This window comes from Callorhinus ursinus, unplaced genomic scaffold (assembly GCF_003265705.2).
Source record: "Callorhinus ursinus isolate GAN/ISIS: 27379988/994484 unplaced genomic scaffold, GSC_fseal_2.0 scaffold15, whole genome shotgun sequence".
In the NCBI taxonomy this organism is placed as follows: Eukaryota; Metazoa; Chordata; class Mammalia; order Carnivora; family Otariidae; genus Callorhinus; species Callorhinus ursinus.
Window position 1 is genome coordinate 19,627,749 of NW_027397077.1, and position 17,401 is coordinate 19,645,149.

Here is a 17,401-nt window from a genome sequence, read left to right on the forward strand (position 1 = left end):
TCTCAGATTACAGTCTCAAACGACATAAAATGACATTATTTTAACATTACTGGTACCTATCGTTAAAAGGTGTATATATTAAGAAAAGTAAATTGAAACAAACAACAATGCAGTATTTATTTTATACAGTTGAACTGGGTACATAGTAAAGTAAGCTATAAAAATTCCAAATAGTTATCTCTAAAGGAAATCCTTTGTTTACATGGTTTTACATATTAATTACTCTGGAAAGTTTCTGAACTCTGTTTAGTAGTAGATCTCCTTTCTTGATAGTTTCTTGGTACTGCCAGTTCTTGCTATCAGGCCTATAAATAAATTCAAGAAAAAAATGAATTCTTTACCAGTCACATTACTCCATAACAAGAGTCGACCTACTTTTAAAAGAATGCCCCTTATTCTACACACAAATGACGTACAAACTTAGCAGTACCTGTTGGTCTCCACTATTTCATTTACTTTATCTATTTTGCAGTGTAGTCTCCCTGCAGCAATAAATCTGGACAGCTCCCTACAATTAAGAGGGGGGGGAAAAGGCATTAGAGTAGGAGCCTTATACAAAATTCTTAAAACTGCCCTAAATACACACTTCTACTGCCTCTCAAGGTAACATTCAGTGGGCTTCCTGCCTGTGCTCTTGACTATGCAGTAGCTGGGAAGATCATCGGGGGCATACTGCAGGATCATCCCAGAAGATTAAATCACTTACTGGAATAAACAGCAAATTCATACTGAGTGTTCGTATCAAAGAATGAAATCATTCAGAAGCACGTTTTCAAAGCTTCAGAGAAAAACTTGGAGGCGGGAAAATAATGAAACAAGAGCAGATGATGCTCAGGATTTTCAAAATTAAGACTGAAGAATATGCCACAATAAATAAGGATCAGGAATGCACAGCTGATATTAATCTGTCGTGAAAAAGTATTTCTGAATATATGTACAGCCATAACCCAAACCTCAAAATTAAGATAGGCAGAACATGCTTACACACAAATCTCAATAGGCATGAGTAATGAAACACTATCAAAGATTGTCTACCAACAAAGAGGAAAAAAGTAAATGCTTAAAAATGTACAAGAGATATGTGAAGACTTTACATGGAAAGATGACTGCTTTAAAATAAAAATCTACTTGTAATAGAATTGTTAAATTTAAATAAAAATTATACGACCAGTTACTCTCCCAGATACTAAAACATCTTGATCCTAGCACATAAACAACAAAAAAGAGACTCTAAATCCTAAACAAATTTCTAACAAAAGTGCCATTTGAAATCCATGGGAGGGCGCCTGGGTGGCTCAGATGGTTAAGCGTCTGCCTTCGGCTCAGGTCATGATCCCAGGGTCCTGGGATCGAGTCCCGCATCGGGCTCCCTGCTCCTTGGGAGCCTGCTTCTCCCTCTCTCTCTCTCCTCCTCTGTCTCTCATGAATAAATAAATAAAATCTTAAAAAAAAAAAATCCATGGGAAAGGGCTGCTTTGAGACAAATCCTAGAAAAAAAAACTGATAAATGTGGTTAAGTATAGAGAATGTTCACACAGGACAATACCAGCAAAACCAAGTCACGAACTAAACGACAACGTGGACAGATGTTTGCAGTATAAGCTGGGGAAAACACCGACAAATCAGACAAATGGCTCATTAAAAACAGAGGCAAAATACATACACAAAAAAGATCAATTTTACTCATTAAAAATGCAAATTAAAGCTGTAGTGAAATGCCATCATTCTAGGGAGAACAAAGCATAATGGAATGTTGAGGAAGGTCAGAGACAAACACCATGTCTCACACTTACTGGAGAGCAGATCTGTGCTTTAAAAGTGTCAAGTATCATAACTAATTGCCCCAGGACCCACTATGCCTTCTGTACTAGTTGTGTCCAAAAAAAAAAAAAAAAATCTATGAAAAGGAACTAATTCTTAATGCTTTCTCATTCTTAATACCAAGATGAAATGTTTTTAATAAGGAAATGTACAATTTTGGAAAACCTGGTTATGAGCTTCAAAAAGCCTGAAAGACAAAAAAAGTTACTGCTTTTTGGAAAATCTTAAGCTGGAGGTCATCCTAAACTAGCAAGCACTGTGGACAGTTACAGAGCATGCTTTATTTCTCTACTCTCCATCAAAATATATCTTGATCCAGTTGCTACAGTGTCCAGTCTTCTCCAACTGTTTGAGTTCTTTTACTGAGTGGCTTTCTACACTTGGGTTCATTTTCCAGACACTTAAATAGTTCCATCTCCACAGGGAACCCATGTGCAACTATTATCCTGAGACTGAGGTTCACAGAGAAAATCACACAAGACCTAACAGCCTTCCTCGTCCCACCCTAAACTTGAGACGGGGGGAAACCTCTGAGAGTGGTTCTGACTTACAAAGAAGCTCCAGGCATGCACTCTGACTCAAGAATGCCCTCTCCTGAGGTGAGGACAGACTGCCCCATTCTACGGGCCGGACTGTCCACACACCTAAGTGGACGGCGAGGCTGCTGCCCGTGCCGGCATCACCGGACTTGAGGCCTTCACGGAACCTCTGCCCAGACTACGTGAGGAGGGTCCACACAAGTGGTTAACTCCTGAGCCTGGCATTTAAAGCACTGCTTATCTCAGTTCCCGCACATACTGTCACACACTCTATCCAGTACAACTAGGCTACCGGTTTCAAAAACATGTATCTGTGCTATTTCTTCCATTGGGACAGCACTTTTTTCCTTAGCTTCTTACAAAAAATCTTAAAAAAGCAGCGACATCCAGTCTACAGGTCCACCAGAAGGCATCTGTGGATGTGTCCATTTCTCAGGCACTTCAATCAGATACAGTGACTCCTAGGTATGCTCATTCTGAAACTATGTGCATCAAGAATAATCTGGGCACAGCTTCCTTTCTGGTTACAACAACAAAATTTAACTCCAAATGTCCTCTGTTTCCATTCAAGTCCCATTCCTGCCTTTAGAGCCAAACCACTTGTCATCTCCCTCTGTGCCAATCAACACATCCCAGGATGACTCATCTTCCCCAGCCATGGGTATTTCTCCAAGCCCTGAGCGTGGTGGCTGATACACAGAAGGTATGCAGTAATGATGACCCGAGCATTTACTGAACAAACAACCTACCAATCAGATTTGCATCCCTTGTTTCAAACAGAAGACCTACCAACAAAGTTGTGTAACACAGTGCCTGGGTTTCTAACCTTAAACCTCTCAAAAGTAGTGTTTCCTCAAATAACGGCCCCTTCCTATTCTCCCGACAATATCTTACTGAGTCCAAGGAAGTAGAGAAGTGGAAGAATGGTATAGAATTATGTTCAACTTACCAAATCAGACCCTCCTTAAAAAAGGATTTCACCTAAAATGATTTTTATAAGGGAGGAAAAAAAGAATCTGGGAAAACCCAGATGTGAATTGGGTATCAGAAATTTAAAACAAGATCTTAGTAGGTAACAACTAGAGCTCTATACAACTTTTGCCTTTAGAGCTGGTCTGCAAACATGAAGGAAAAAAACTGAAATACCACCTGAAATGTACCACGTCTGGAATGCAGAGGTCATCGTAATGACTTACAAGAAGGCTGCAGTGTGTCTAAGTGACACGTTCCTGCTTTAGTTCGTCTTACCCGAAATTTCATGTGAGCCTCAAATGGCCCCCAAGTAGTGAAAGCTGTATCACCTCCAAGGCACAGTTAAGAAACTGAGGAAGAGACAGAACCAGACCAAGGCCACAGGGCTATTCGGTGGCAGAGCTAGAACAGGGAGCCAGGCCAACCTTGTTCTTCATGCACTGCTCACCACGGTAAGCCACTCGTTCCCCTGAGTCATGAGAATCACACTCGTAATGGCCATCCCCCATCCCAGCAACCAGCTCTCCTGGGCAGTGGTAACCAGACTTAAATTTCAAAAATTAGTTCAATTTCAAAATAAAACTAACCTAGGAAGACCAGCCTTCTATTTTGGTAAGGATAATTTTTAATACGCAAAACTATCACTGCCTTTTTTCTTTCAGAGGAAGAGAATAAGGGGATTTCTGGTGGTGACTGTGCGACAGTGTAGGTTATACATAAGATTTATATCTCTGATCAAATGTAAATATGTAAAACCTCAAAGCAAGCCTATAAACAAATAGTGAGATGCATGCTAAAGTGTTTAGGGATGAAATGTACTGGTGTCTGAAACTCCGGAGTGGTTAAAAAATAGAATATGTAATAAAGCAGATACAACATGTTAATTATGGAATCAATCACTTATGGGAATTCACTGTAATTCCTTAAAATTTCCTACGTTTGAAATTTTTCATAATAAATTAGGAAAATCAAACCCCTAAAAAGAGCATTTTTTTTTCCTAAATGAAATATACCATCAATGAACTTTACCAAATGACCATCTTTTTCATTTTGGGCCACTGAAAACTACCACCAGCACTTAACAGATCTGTCTTTGGGAACCACGGATCCAGATACCGTAAGGAAAGCACATACTCTGTGTACATCTTCCACACTCCACTCCCACCACCCTAGTCCAGGCCACTGTAATAGCTGCTCCATGAGCTCCTGTATTCAACAGCCCACCAAGTCTCCCTGCCCCCTCGAGGTCTGTGTAAGATAAGGTTTCATGCCTGATCACTCTCATGCTTAAAATCCTCCCAATGGCTTCCCACAGGACCTAGATTAAAACCCAAGCTCCACACCATGGCCCACCAGGCCCTGCACAAACGTACATGTGCCTGAGTCTCCCACTGCTGCCCCTCCCTCACCACTACCACTCCACTGCAGCCACATGCATCTTTTTGTTGCATTATCTCCAGAGATTCATTTCTATCTGAAATTACCTTATGTATTTATTTGCTTACTTGCTAATTCTCCCCATATAAAAAGCATCTTTTTTGAACATAATCAAGGCCATGACGACAAGGACCTTAATGCCAACCATACAGTAATGGCTTAGTATTTGATGAATCATTGATTTAAGGGCTAAAAGTCCCATCTTTAACAACTAATGTGACCAGAATTGCAGCAGCAACCAAAAACGAAGGCATTATCAGAGAAAATATGACCTTAATGTGAAACATGAGAGCGGCCTCTAGGAGTCACCATTAACAGCAGTGTGGTCCACAAAGAAGGGACAGAATACTCCTGTCATAACACCTGGTCTGACTTAACCACTCTACAACTCAGTATCCCCAGCTGTTAATAAAAGGGGCACATCATGAAGGCAGATGACAGATGATTATTCTAATATTTAGAGAAAAATTATTTTTTTATAATTGAGGGAAGCAATGTAAATGGAGAAAATGTACAAGTTGAGACATTAAATAACTGAGATATGCATTAACATATTATTTATACTTACTGATCAATGAATTCCACACCAACACCAAAGGCTTCTGCCATATAGCCAAGAGTTAATGACCTATAGGATTCCAGCAGCTGGCTGTATGCATGAATTCTCATTTCTCTTACATAGTATCGATAGTGAGGAGCAAAAAGCCAGTCCTTTTTCATTTCCTGTTCCACAATAGCTGCAATGAATAAGAGGACAAATTATGAGAGCTTTTCTAAGACTGGTAAAACGTACAGAGGATATTGATCAGCAATCCACACAGATACAAATTATTTTACTAAATAACTACTATGTATCACTACTCAGAATAGTGAGGATATGGCAGTAAACCAAAAGACAAGACCCCTGCTGCCACAGAAACTAAATTTTCAAAGAGCAGAGATAAATGAATAAACAAAATACCCTTAGTAACAAATTCTGTGTTGAAAATAAGAGTGACCAGGAGGTCTTCCGCTGGATTGGGGCAGACAGAGAAGACCTCTCGGAGGAGCCAGGCAAACAGCAGGAGGCACAGCAATGCAAATAATGCAGAAGATGTCGTCTTCATCCGTCAGTCTGTCCGTCCCCCCGCCCCATGGGAAGAGCCAGGCTCAGCCCAGAAGAGAAAAGAGAACAGATTCAGTATAAAGCAGAAGGGGGGCTGCTACAGGGATATGGAAGGTGAGCAAGACAAAAGAATGAAAAATAGACTTGTGCCTCTGGCTTTAACAAAGAAGCAAATCCCTGGAGAATTTTTGTTTTGTTTTCTGGTTTTGGAGATTTTTTTGGAGGGGTCAGGGCAAGGGAGATTCACAGTGTTCAAGTGGATTCACCTACTTTGCATCCAAGTGAAGATACCAAGAGATATTTAAGTATGGGTCTGGCGTTCACTGAAAAGTCTGGGGCTAGAAACATGAATTTGGGAATCATTGCCTTCCAGATATATTTGATGATAGAATGAAGATGGAGACGGGCAATGACCAAGCCTGAGACAGTCACTGAGAGGTCTAACGAAGGATGAGATTGTAGGTCAGGGGGAAACAAGGCTGTGTTATTGTTCAATTGTGGCAAGATGCAAAGGTTGCTCAACATCAAAAGAGATAAGGATGAGTAAGGCTACACACGGTTTAGCAACACGGAAATCAGTGGCCTTAAAATGAGATGATGCTCATTCTCACAGATAAAAGAAATGCATAAACATCAAGTCATTATGTTGTACAGCTTAAACTTACACAATGTTTTATGTCAGATCTCAATAAAACTGGAAAAAAAATACAGTAAGAAAATCTATGGAAGAGAATGGGGAAGAAAAATGTTGGTCAGGATGGGTCACATTCATAAGCTGAACATAAAATATCTTCTTCTGTCATTTATGTGCCATTTAAAAGAAGACTCAAGAGTTCAATAAAAACTGTCCTTGGAAACAAACAAGAAATGAATAAAATATGAATATATTTTTCTCCTCTCAGACTAAGAGTGGAGGGGGGGAGGGGTGGTGGGGAAGGCTCTCTTCAAATGATGTAAATTGAGGGGCGCGCCTCGCTGGCTCAGTCAGACTATGCAACTCGTGATCTTGGGGCCATAAGTTTGAGCCCCATGATGGGTGCAGAGATTACTTAAAAATAAAATCTTTAAAAAAAAATCGATGTAAATTAAGAGAAGTAGAAACTGCGAAACTATACATTAATCAGCACGGGGAATACAGTCAGTAATGTATTAACTTTGTATGGTGACAGATGGTAACCAGATTTATATGGGTCATTTTAAAATGTATATAAACATCAAATCACTATGTTGTACATCTGAAACTGACATTGTATCTCAGTTATACTTCAGTAAAAAAAATTACATAAATATAAATTGGCACAATATTTCTGGAGGGCAACAGTGATCAAGATGTAATGTATTTTCATTTTGTAAAATTCACTTTCTTGGATTTTTTTTTTTTTTTAACGAAGCAGAAGTAGAAAAGATGAATTATAAGAGAATGTTCAAAACAAAGTTGCTCACAACAGAAGAAAACTGTAAACACCGTAATTTTTTTTTATCAGTAGAGGATAAATTATGGCACATCCAACACACTGAAACAGAAGGTCTTCTAAAAGTATAACTAGAAGCTCCAAGGAGCTCCACCTGTTTGATTTGCCATTACATCCGCAGTGTCTGATACATGACAACTACTTAAAAATACTTACTGACTCAATGAACAACTATTTTTATAGAGTCATGAAAAGATATTCACATTATATCGTGAAGAGAAAAAAAGCCACTTAGAAAACAGCACGTAAAAGACACCCACATATGTTTAATGGTGTTACGTGCTTGTATCTCTGGATACAAATGTCCCTGAAAGACACACTTGAAACTTGATAGTGGCAGTCACCTCTAGAGAAAGGATTCTGACAGGTTAGGGAGAACCTTTTTCTTCTTCATATGACAGTGAAATTTTTCCATGGGTATGTATAACCCTGGGTTTTTGGTATATTGTTTTCCATTTCTTAAAGTACATTTAAATGAACAAAAGGTTTGGAAAGATACATAAAATCTTAAAATGGTTATCTCTGGAAGAATTTTGTGAGTGAACATGTGTATGGATTTGGGAACAGGGCTTTCTCTTTTTTTATTTTAAAAACAATTGGGTATTGGGGCGCCTGGGTGGCTCAGTTGGTTAAGCGACTGCCTTCGGCTCAGGTCATGATCCTGGAGTCCCGGGATCGAGTCCCACATCGGGCTCCCTGCTCAGTGGGGAGTCTGCTTCTCCCTCTGACCCTCTTCCCTCTCGTGCTCTCTGTCTCTCGCTCTCTAATAAATAAATAAAATCTTTAAAAAAAAAAAAAAACAATTGGGTATTACCTAGGATAGGATGCAGTTTCCTTTTTCAAATGAAATATTTTAAAGTTGTACATACACTATGAATATTCAGGAAAGCAAACAGGTTCACAAAACCAAATAAATCCTACATCTCAGTACACTAGAGAGAATAAAGCATATAAATAATGATGACTATCATCAAAGAAAATTTAACTATCCTGTTTTCTGCATTTAAAATATCTGGGAGGGGCGCCTGGGTGGCTGTCGTTAGGCGTTTGCCTTAAGCTCAGGTCATGATCCCAGGGTCCTGGGATTGAGCCCCGCATCGTGCTCCCTGCTCAGCGGGGAGCCTGCTTCTCCCTCTCCCACTCCCCCTGCTTGTGTTCCCTCTCTCGCTGTGTCTCTGTCAAATAAATAAAATCTTTAAAAAAATAAATAAAATATCTGGGAAATGTATACATTTGGTAGAGATAAGTTTCACCCACAGTGTTCAAATAAAAGATTGCTGTTAGGAATGGGGACAGGAGGAAAAGATTAATATCTAAACAATTCAGAGGTTTCCCAAAGCCATGAATTTCATTTTTTTCTCACTTTCCTCTTAAATTAATTAACGCAACAGATGTGCACAGAGCATGCAATAATGTACAGGCAATGTGCTGGTGTCAAGTTCCTTACAAAGATGAAAAAAACAAAAAACAACCTGCTCCCGATAATTCCAGTTAGTAGAAGGAACAAACAGAAAGAATCACAAAATAACATACTATTTTAATTAGCGATGGGGCATAGGACCACAAAGCACACAAAAGAGGTTCAACATCAGAGATGAGAGAAATGCCAATCAAAACCACCAGATACCACTTACACACCCACTAAGAAGCCTATAGTCAGAAAGACACAACAGCACGTGCAGGACGTGAGGAGGCTGAAACACACACACACTGCTGGTGGGGATGCGAAACTGTGTAACTGCTTTGGAAAACAGCTTAGCAGTTCCTCAAAAAGTTAATTGAAGCGTCGCTGTATGACCCAGCAGCTCCACTACTAAATACACACACACAACCACACCACCCGCCCCCTCAAGAGAAGGGAAACCATAGGTCTATACAAAATGTAGACAAATGTTCCTTACAGCCAAAAAGGGGAGACAACCCAGACGTCCATCAACGGGTGAAGGGATTGTAAAAATGTGGTATTTCCATATAATGGAGTATCATTCAACCATAAAACGAAATGGAGCACTGACACATGCCACAGCACGGATGACCCATGAAAGGATGGTGTTAGAGAAAAGGAACCAGGCACAGAGTGCCACACAGATATGATGCCATTCATATGAAACGTGAGAGTAAGAACACACAAATCTACAGAGATAGATCAGTGGTAGCTGGGGGAGGAACAGGAAGTGACTGCTTAATGGGAACAGACTTCCTTTTGCAGTGAAGACGTTCAGGAATTAGTGATGATAATGGCACAACCTTGTCAAGATAATAAGGCCACCACATTTTAAACTGGTCAATTTTATGATATTTATATATCAAGTAAAAAAGGGGGCATAAAATGAGAGCTCCCCAGGAATGTAGGGAAGGGATTCATTCTGAGTGAAGAAGGGAAAAGCCCCACATTTGAACAATAATTCTGCAATACGATCTTGTGTGCAAACGCACCTGTATATACATTTGAGAAACTAAGGCCAGGCAGGTAACTTGTCACACCCCAAGGGCCCTGGTTCCCACATTACACAGGGCAAGTAGTATGAATTCTTACGAAGCAGCCTAACTTTTATGCATGGAGAAAGCACTCCATAAACACTGGGCCAAAACCCACTTCAAAAATAGACCAAGCATTGGGGAGCCTGGGGGGCTCAGTCGGTTAAGCGTCTGACTCTTGATTTCGGCTCAGGTCGTGATGTCAGGGTGGTCGGATGGAGCCCCGCATGTGATTCTCTCTCTCTCTTCCTCTGCCCTTACCCCCTGCTCTCTCTCACTCTGACATAAATACATCTTTAAAAAAAATTTTTCTAAACAAACCTTTAACAGTGTAAACATCAATCTTACCTCTGCTACTCCCCCCCCCCCCTTTTTGGGGCCAAAAAATGGAGCAACACTAATCAAGGACCTGCAGCAAAGATCTGCACAGTCTGTCACATCTTAGTTATCTGCACACAGGATCAGGATTAAGACAAAGACCACTGAAATGAGCAGCTCTCTCCTTACCTAAGGACTGGAAGAAAACGGAGTACCGACACTCATAGAGTGAAAATAGGTACTGCCGGACCGCTGGAAGGCTATGAAGCACCTCGAGGATCTCGGCTCCTTTAATCACCTACAAATGAAAACACAAAAGAACACACAAATGTATGCTTTAAGGTGTATTCAGGTTAGAAAAGTGTGGAGTGATTTCTAAATATGAGTATTAAAGATTCGGGCATTACCTTTTCCCTGAGATCTGGTCTTTCTAAGGCAATCATGCTGACATAGACAGTATAAGTCACAAAGGTCTTATAATCCATAAGTTCATAGGATGTGAATGTTGAAACTGTGTCAAGGAAGAGTTCAGCTGCCTGTTTGAAATCACGAATAGCCACACAATAAAGACCTTGATATACCTTTAGGCGGTTTCTCCTGTCCCAATCTCCTCCTTCCTCTATTAAGCTATAAATAAAAAATAATAAGGTCACAATCTGGAAACAGACAAGGCCACTTTTTGTAAGTGTTGTGTTCTTTTCAAACAAAACAATTTGAATCAGAAAGCGATATTTAAAGAAAATATTTTACTAAAAAGCACATCAATTATTTGACCTAATTTACTAGTTGTAAATAAAATAGGTACATTTCTTACATCGGTTTCTTATTTATAGCATAATTTACAGGAATATATCACCATCATTAAAAAGTACCTTTTGGCCTTCTCTGTGTTTCGTGTGATGAGATCATTATCCATATAAAATAATCCAATCCTAAGAAGATAGAACACAATGTCCAGTCGGTGACCCAAGGCCACAGTTTTGTCATATGTCTTGCGAAAGGCTGTCAGAGCACCCTCCTGTCAAGAGAACCAAGGCAACAGGTGAGGAAAGGTTCAAAGTTTCAAATGCTATCAGCTGTCTGGAATTCTCTTAACGAGGGGGTAGAGGGAACAGGTAGGGATGAGATACCCACAAACTGGCAACTGGTGAAGCTGGGTGATAACCGCATGCGGGGGGGGTTCATCATACTTTTCTCTCCACTTGTATAATGTATAAAAAACACATCAGATAATGCCTAAGCATATACTTAACAATCTAAAAAATAATGTAAGAACATTCACAATTTATTCTCAATTGTTTCAACATTCTTTGTTGTACATATTCAGCATTTTTTCCCTTAATTACAATTTATTATACCACGTTCCTGTAAATCATCACACTACTTTAAGGGTAACGGAAGCTTTACCTTAGTCACTGACCATGAGAATACAAAGGAGTATTTAAATATGTAAGTAAGTCTGTGTCAAAATATCGTGGAATAAAATGTTTCTACTGCTTTAAAGACACAAACATGAATAAAATCATTTGTCTGTACGTGGTAATTCTTAGTCTGTGTCTGGGTTTATGTAATTTTAAGTTACACAGGTTAATAACGGGCTAGTAAGACAGTAATGGGCACACCTGGCACTCAGATCTTGGTTTCTAAACACAACCCCCTGCCCCCCACAAGCTAAAAGAAACCAAGGATCCTTGGAGAAATGGATGATTCCAGGTTTGGAGAGCAAAAATAACAGGTGAGCCTGTAACAGCTTGTTGCATGAGAAAATAAGGAAGACCAAGGAGATGTCAAACAAAGAGGATTTCTTGAAGGAGCTTCCACTAACATGCCTGTAACAAGATGAGTACCATAGAGAGTAATGACTGTGATCAATGGTAACACAGAGAATAATAAAAATCCAGTAACAGTTAATAATATGTTTAAAATGAAAGTAAACAGGAGAGGGAAAAAAAAAGCTTTTAGAAAAATGCTACTTAATAAACATGGAAAATGACACGAGCACAGCACCAATTTATAACCCCTGATACTGACTTGAGCATGTTCTTGTTGAAATTCTTCAAATCCAGAGTCAAAAGCTTTAAGTTTCTCATTCACATCTAATAACGTATCCTCTTGAAAACCAAACCACATCACACAACTGATAAAACCAAACAAACTGTTGGCTATTTTTTTAAAGAATTCGTATTCATTTGAGAGAGAGCGCGCGCGCGCACTCCCGGAAGAGGGACAGAGGGGGAGAACCCTCAAGCAGACTCCGCGCTGAGTGCGAAGCCCGTCGTCGTGGGGCTGGATCTCAGGACCCTCAGATCATGACCGAAGCTGAAATCAAGAGTCCAACGCTCAACCAACTAAATCACTCAGGCACCCCCTATTAGCTATTTTTAAATTGTTCTGTATTTCCCAAATTTTTACAATGACCCAATCTGTATTTACAATTAAGAAAAATCTTGTTTTAAACCTAAAATGGGATGCCTGGGTGGCTCAGTCAGTTGAGGGTCTGCCTTTGGCTCAGGTCATGATCCCAGGGCCCCGCATCGGGCTCCTTGCTCAGTGGGGAGCCTGCTTCTCCCTCTGCCTGCCACTCCCCGCTTGTGCGCTCGCTCGTGCTCTCTCTCTGGCAAATAAAATCTTTAAAAAAACAAACCTAAAATAGTAATAGTTCTTATCACTAACATTTGAGCTCTCTGCCCCTATCTTTAATCCTCATTAAGCAGGAACTGTTGTTACCATATTTTACAGATGAGGAAATGGAGGGTCCAGTAAATGGTATTACTGAAACCAGAACTTTAACCCAGGCAATCTGATCCAAGAAACCATACTAATACTTTTTTATATTGATGCCATGACATCTGTCATGTAAATACTTCAGGTGCATATGCACTGCTTAAAATTAATGACATTCAAAGCCCATCCTCCTAACCACTATTAACACAACTGCTAAATTAAATTCAAAAGATGTAATACCTGTGGACATCGGTCTCATGCAGTGATAAGAAAGTATCGATCAGGTTGGCCACTACGTGGAAGAAATGACCACATATATTAAGACAAAAATCTTTCCTTGTCCCAGCAATTTCATTTCCCAGAACATACCCTAGAGAACATTAGCATATATCCACAAGGAGGCACAGTGAGGCAGGTTTCTACATCAGCCACTTGTACTAGCAAGAACAGCTGAAAACATCCATGTCCATCAACAGCTGAAGAGCTAAGTAAACTTTAGCACAGCCTTACAATGGACTAGCTAGCAGTTAACCAGAATACGTATCCCGTTTATATACATTAACATGGAAAGGTCACGATGCAATGCTGAATGAAAAAGTAAACAGGACAGCATGATTTCACTGTAGTCCCACTTATTAAAAAAACAACACAAAAAACAAAAACAACCTTTTTTAGTATTTCATTTTTTTTTTAATCTCTACATGGGGCTCAAATTCACGACCCCGAGACCAAGGGTCACGCGCTCCACTGACAGCCAGGTAGGTGGCCCCCAAAATCAATTTTTTTTAAATATAATACTATCTAATTTATGTGCCTGTAAATATACAATAAAACAACTCAAAATGGTCACCTTTGAGAAGACAGGGAATGAAGAAAAATCAAATAGAACTTCAGCATTAACTGTAACGTTCAGTTTCTTATAAGCAGACTATTACTTGTATAAGTTTTTAAATTCAACAGAACCGGTGCTTTCCAACCAACGTGAGAAAAGTGCACTACTGAGAATGATCCCAATTTTGTTAAGAGCAGTAAACCAACAAATCTCTGCAAGAGCCCTTAAGTTTTTATTGGCGTGGACAAAGGGAAGAACACACACACACCTGGCTGGACAGGGGATAGAAAGAAAACTTTTTCTGGACTTATTTTTGTGCTGATTCGCTAGGCCAGGTAAACACATTACCTTTGCGCTTGTTTTTTAAAAGGCAGTGAACTTGTGAAATAGTGCCTCTCTGCGGGGGACCGTCTCCACTCACCTTGTCGCCTATCCGGCACAGGTACTCGGCCTTGGCCATCATGGCATCCCGGATTTCGCTCTCTCCCAGATTCTTCTCTGCATCTTCCAGCTCCTCGTCCAAACGTTTCAACTCTTCCTCGTTCGCCTTTTTCATTTTATTGAGCAGGTCCGTGTCCATCTGCCAGTCGAGGGATTTGCACAAGGCTTCGTAATAAGGAGCCATGTCTGAGAGCCAAAAAGAGGGACAAGACTTAGAAGCCGGCGCCCCTGGTAACCTCAAAGTCAGTGTCCACCCCCTTCTCACACACACCCCCACACCCCCCGCCGGCTCATCCACCACTCTCCACCCCGTGACCAGGAAGGCATGGGACAGAAGAGCCTGGCAAAGGGCTTGGCAAAACGTAAACGTCTGCTGCCGAGAGACTGCTTAGACGCATCCTCAGACGTCTACGTTCAAGTCCACACAGCCCAGGGGCACCGAACCCACTCTAGCCCATCATGCGGACAGCTGACCTCTCCTACGGGGCTGCGCCAGCCCGGGCCCGGCCGCTAAGAACAGCAAGTCCTGAGCCTCTCTTCTGTGCCTGGCTCGGAGCTCGATCCCTCGGCATATCCCCCCAAAGCTGCTTTCAGAGAAGAAGGGCCCCCACGCATGCAGACATCCCCCCCCAACCGAGAGCAAGGCTGGAGGGCCCCGAGGGCACCCCCTCCAAGCCCAGAGCCCCTTCGGGGAAAATGCCAGCAGGCTCCGGGGCGCGGGGCCAGCCCAGGCCTAGGCCGCTGACTCGGCGCTCGCGCGGGCCTCACTGTTATCCCGGACGGCCGCCATCAGCTCGTCGCGCACGGCCGCGTCCCCGCGGTGCTCGGGCAGGCTGAGCAGGAAGCGCAGCTGCGCGATGCGCAGGTCGGGGTTCTTGGGCAGACCCTCCTCCTCTAGGTTCTCCAGCGGCATCTCGGCGGCGGGGGTAGCACCTGACGGCGGACGGCAACTCGGCGCGGACCCGCGGCGGCTGCGGCAGCGGAAGCGGGAGGAGTCAGCGAGGGCGCCCGGCTGCCTCCGGCCCGGCTTTCCGGTCCCGGGCCAGCCTCCGCCAGCAGCGCCCTCTGCTGTACAGGCTTCGGAACACCTCACCCGGCTTGAGCGCCGGCGCCCCCGTGTGGTCACGAACGGCTTTCCCTCGCTCCTGGCCGCGACAGACAGTCCCAGGATACATGCCGCCCAACTCGGAAGATCCGTTTTCCGAAACTCTCCCTCCCTCCCTTTTTAGCTAGTCTACTTTTCATCCTGTTCGTAACTGACAGGAGCTGGCAAGCATTTGAAATTTTTGAAAATATCGTCATCCCATCACCATCACCAACAATAAAGACAGACTCAAATTTGTGGAGTCCTTCCTCGCTGCCTGAGCAAGACTGTGTATCAGCTATTTAGCAATGCGGAAATAAAAACCTCTGGGCACAGTTCTAAAACCCATGTTCTTTCCGCCAGTCTAAGAAAATGCCACAACATTAATATTTTGTTTATGCATAATTTAAATCATTGCATGCCTGCATTTTCAGCCTTTTTGTTCTTGTAACTACAGTCTTCAGACTTGGTAATGGTCACGGGAAATTCCATCCAGTGAATTTGCCATAATTTACTTTTACTCTTCCTTCCGTTACAAGTCCCTTTCGGTCGTCCAGAGTTGTTATTTTCTTAATATAAAACCTGAGATGAACATCACAGGTCATTTGATATTTTAGTTTCCCCCCCCCCCCAAGCATAAATTCCCATGCAGGATTAATAGACAAAAGGTAGGAATGTTCTGTGAGTTTTAAATATTTGTCACATGGTTTTCCAAAAGAATTGAACCAGTTTATACAGCCAGTGAAACATTTGGGACTGCTACATTTGTGCCAGCAGTAAGCATTATACCACACATTTTTTATGATTTACTTGTTTCGGTAAAAATAAGCATTTGAAGATACCTCAAAGGATAATAAAGAACATAGAAAAACATTGAGGACTCCATCATGTTAAACTTTTGGGGAAGAACTTTCTAACCATCTTTCATTCATTGATTCAACAGATTTATTACGTGGTTGCAAAGTACTAGGGTTGGTTCCAGGCGCTGGCGACACAGCAGTGAAGAACACAAGACTTTGTCCTTGTGGAACTGACATTCTAGAGACACTTAGCTTCACTGACAGGTACCTCGATATATTAATAGGATCATTCTATACCTGTACCTGATAAACTGTTCTGTTCCATCCACCTTTCCATGCCAGTAAATATGGACTGACATTATCACCTCTAATGACCACATAGGATTCCATTGTTTTATGGGCCAACTTTTGTCCCATCAATCCTTAATTGCTATCAATTTGGGTAATGATTATGTCTTCAGTCTCATAAATACCAAAGTGTTGATCATCTATGCATATATTTTCACATTTATACAATCATTTCTTTTTTAAGATTTATTTACTTGAGAGAGAGAGAAAGAAAGAAAGAGAGCTGGGGGAGGGGCAGAGGGAGAGGGGGAGAGAATCCTCAAGCAGACTCCCTGCTGAGAGCAGAGCCCAATATGGGGCTCAATCCCAGGACCCTGAGATCATGACCTGAGCCAAGATCAAGAGTTGGCCACTTAACTGACTGAGCCACCCAGGTGCCCCTCTATAATCACTTAACCCACATCCCTACAAGTGTAATTTCTAAATAAGAGGGTCTAAGCACTTTGTATTTTGACATATTACATAGGGATTATATAAATTATTTTTCCAAAAAATGAAATAGCAATTTATATTCCCACCAATATTTAAAAAAAGGACCTGTTTTCCTCTTTGCCAATACACTTTTATCAACCATTTTAAGCTTTGACAGTTATAGCAATGTTGCTTTCTTTTACATTTATTATTATAAGGTTGAATTCTTTTCACATATCTACTATGTATATTTCCTCTTATGAAATGCCTGTTTTACTTTGTCAATTCTCCTACAGAATTTTGTTAATTTGTAAGCACTCTTCACATCTTAAGGATACTAATTGCCTGTCAAATGTTGCAAATTTCTTCCCAGTTATTTTTTTTTACATTTTAATAGATTTTTTTAACACAAATATTCAATATTTATATAGTTAATTTTATCAATCTTTTCCTTTATGGTCTTTGTTCTCACCATCACATCTTAGTAAGATCCTACTCACACTTGATTTGAAAATTATTAACCCACGTTTCCTCTATTTCTTTCTTTTTTCTTTTCTTTCTTTCAGTGCTTTAATCTTTGATCCATCCGGAATAGATGTCTAAAGAATATGGTATGTCA

General features: G+C 41.1%; 1 protein-coding gene across 1 annotated transcript; it reads right to left on the reverse strand.

Annotated features, from left to right (window-relative positions):
• Positions 1–92: 92 nt before the first annotated feature.
• On the reverse strand, positions 93–15,134 carry PSMD6 (proteasome 26S subunit, non-ATPase 6). The gene is made up of 8 exons (XM_025885481.1): positions 14,908–15,134; positions 14,120–14,325; positions 11,015–11,160; positions 10,550–10,769; positions 10,332–10,440; positions 5,338–5,506; positions 431–508; positions 93–305 (listed from the first exon to the last, which is right to left on the reverse strand). Exons 1-8 carry the CDS (start codon positions 15,050–15,052, stop codon positions 209–211), a joined length of 1,170 nt encoding a protein of 389 aa, XP_025741266.1. The 5' UTR covers positions 15,053–15,134; the 3' UTR covers positions 93–208.
• Between the last annotated feature and the right edge of the window lie 2,267 nt (positions 15,135–17,401).

Coding starts and splice junctions, on each gene's coding strand:
- PSMD6 (XM_025885481.1), bottom strand. CDS start 15,052: ATGCCGCTGGAGAACCTAGAGGAGGAGGGTCTGCCCAAGAACCCCGAC. Junction 10,770..11,014: donor AACACAGAGAAGGCCAAAAG/GTACTTTTTAAT, acceptor TTTTATTTATAG/CTTAATAGAGGAAGGAGGAG. Junction 306..430: donor GAAATAGTGGAGACCAACAG/GTACTGCTAAGT, acceptor ATTTATTTATAG/GCCTGATAGCAAGAACTGGC.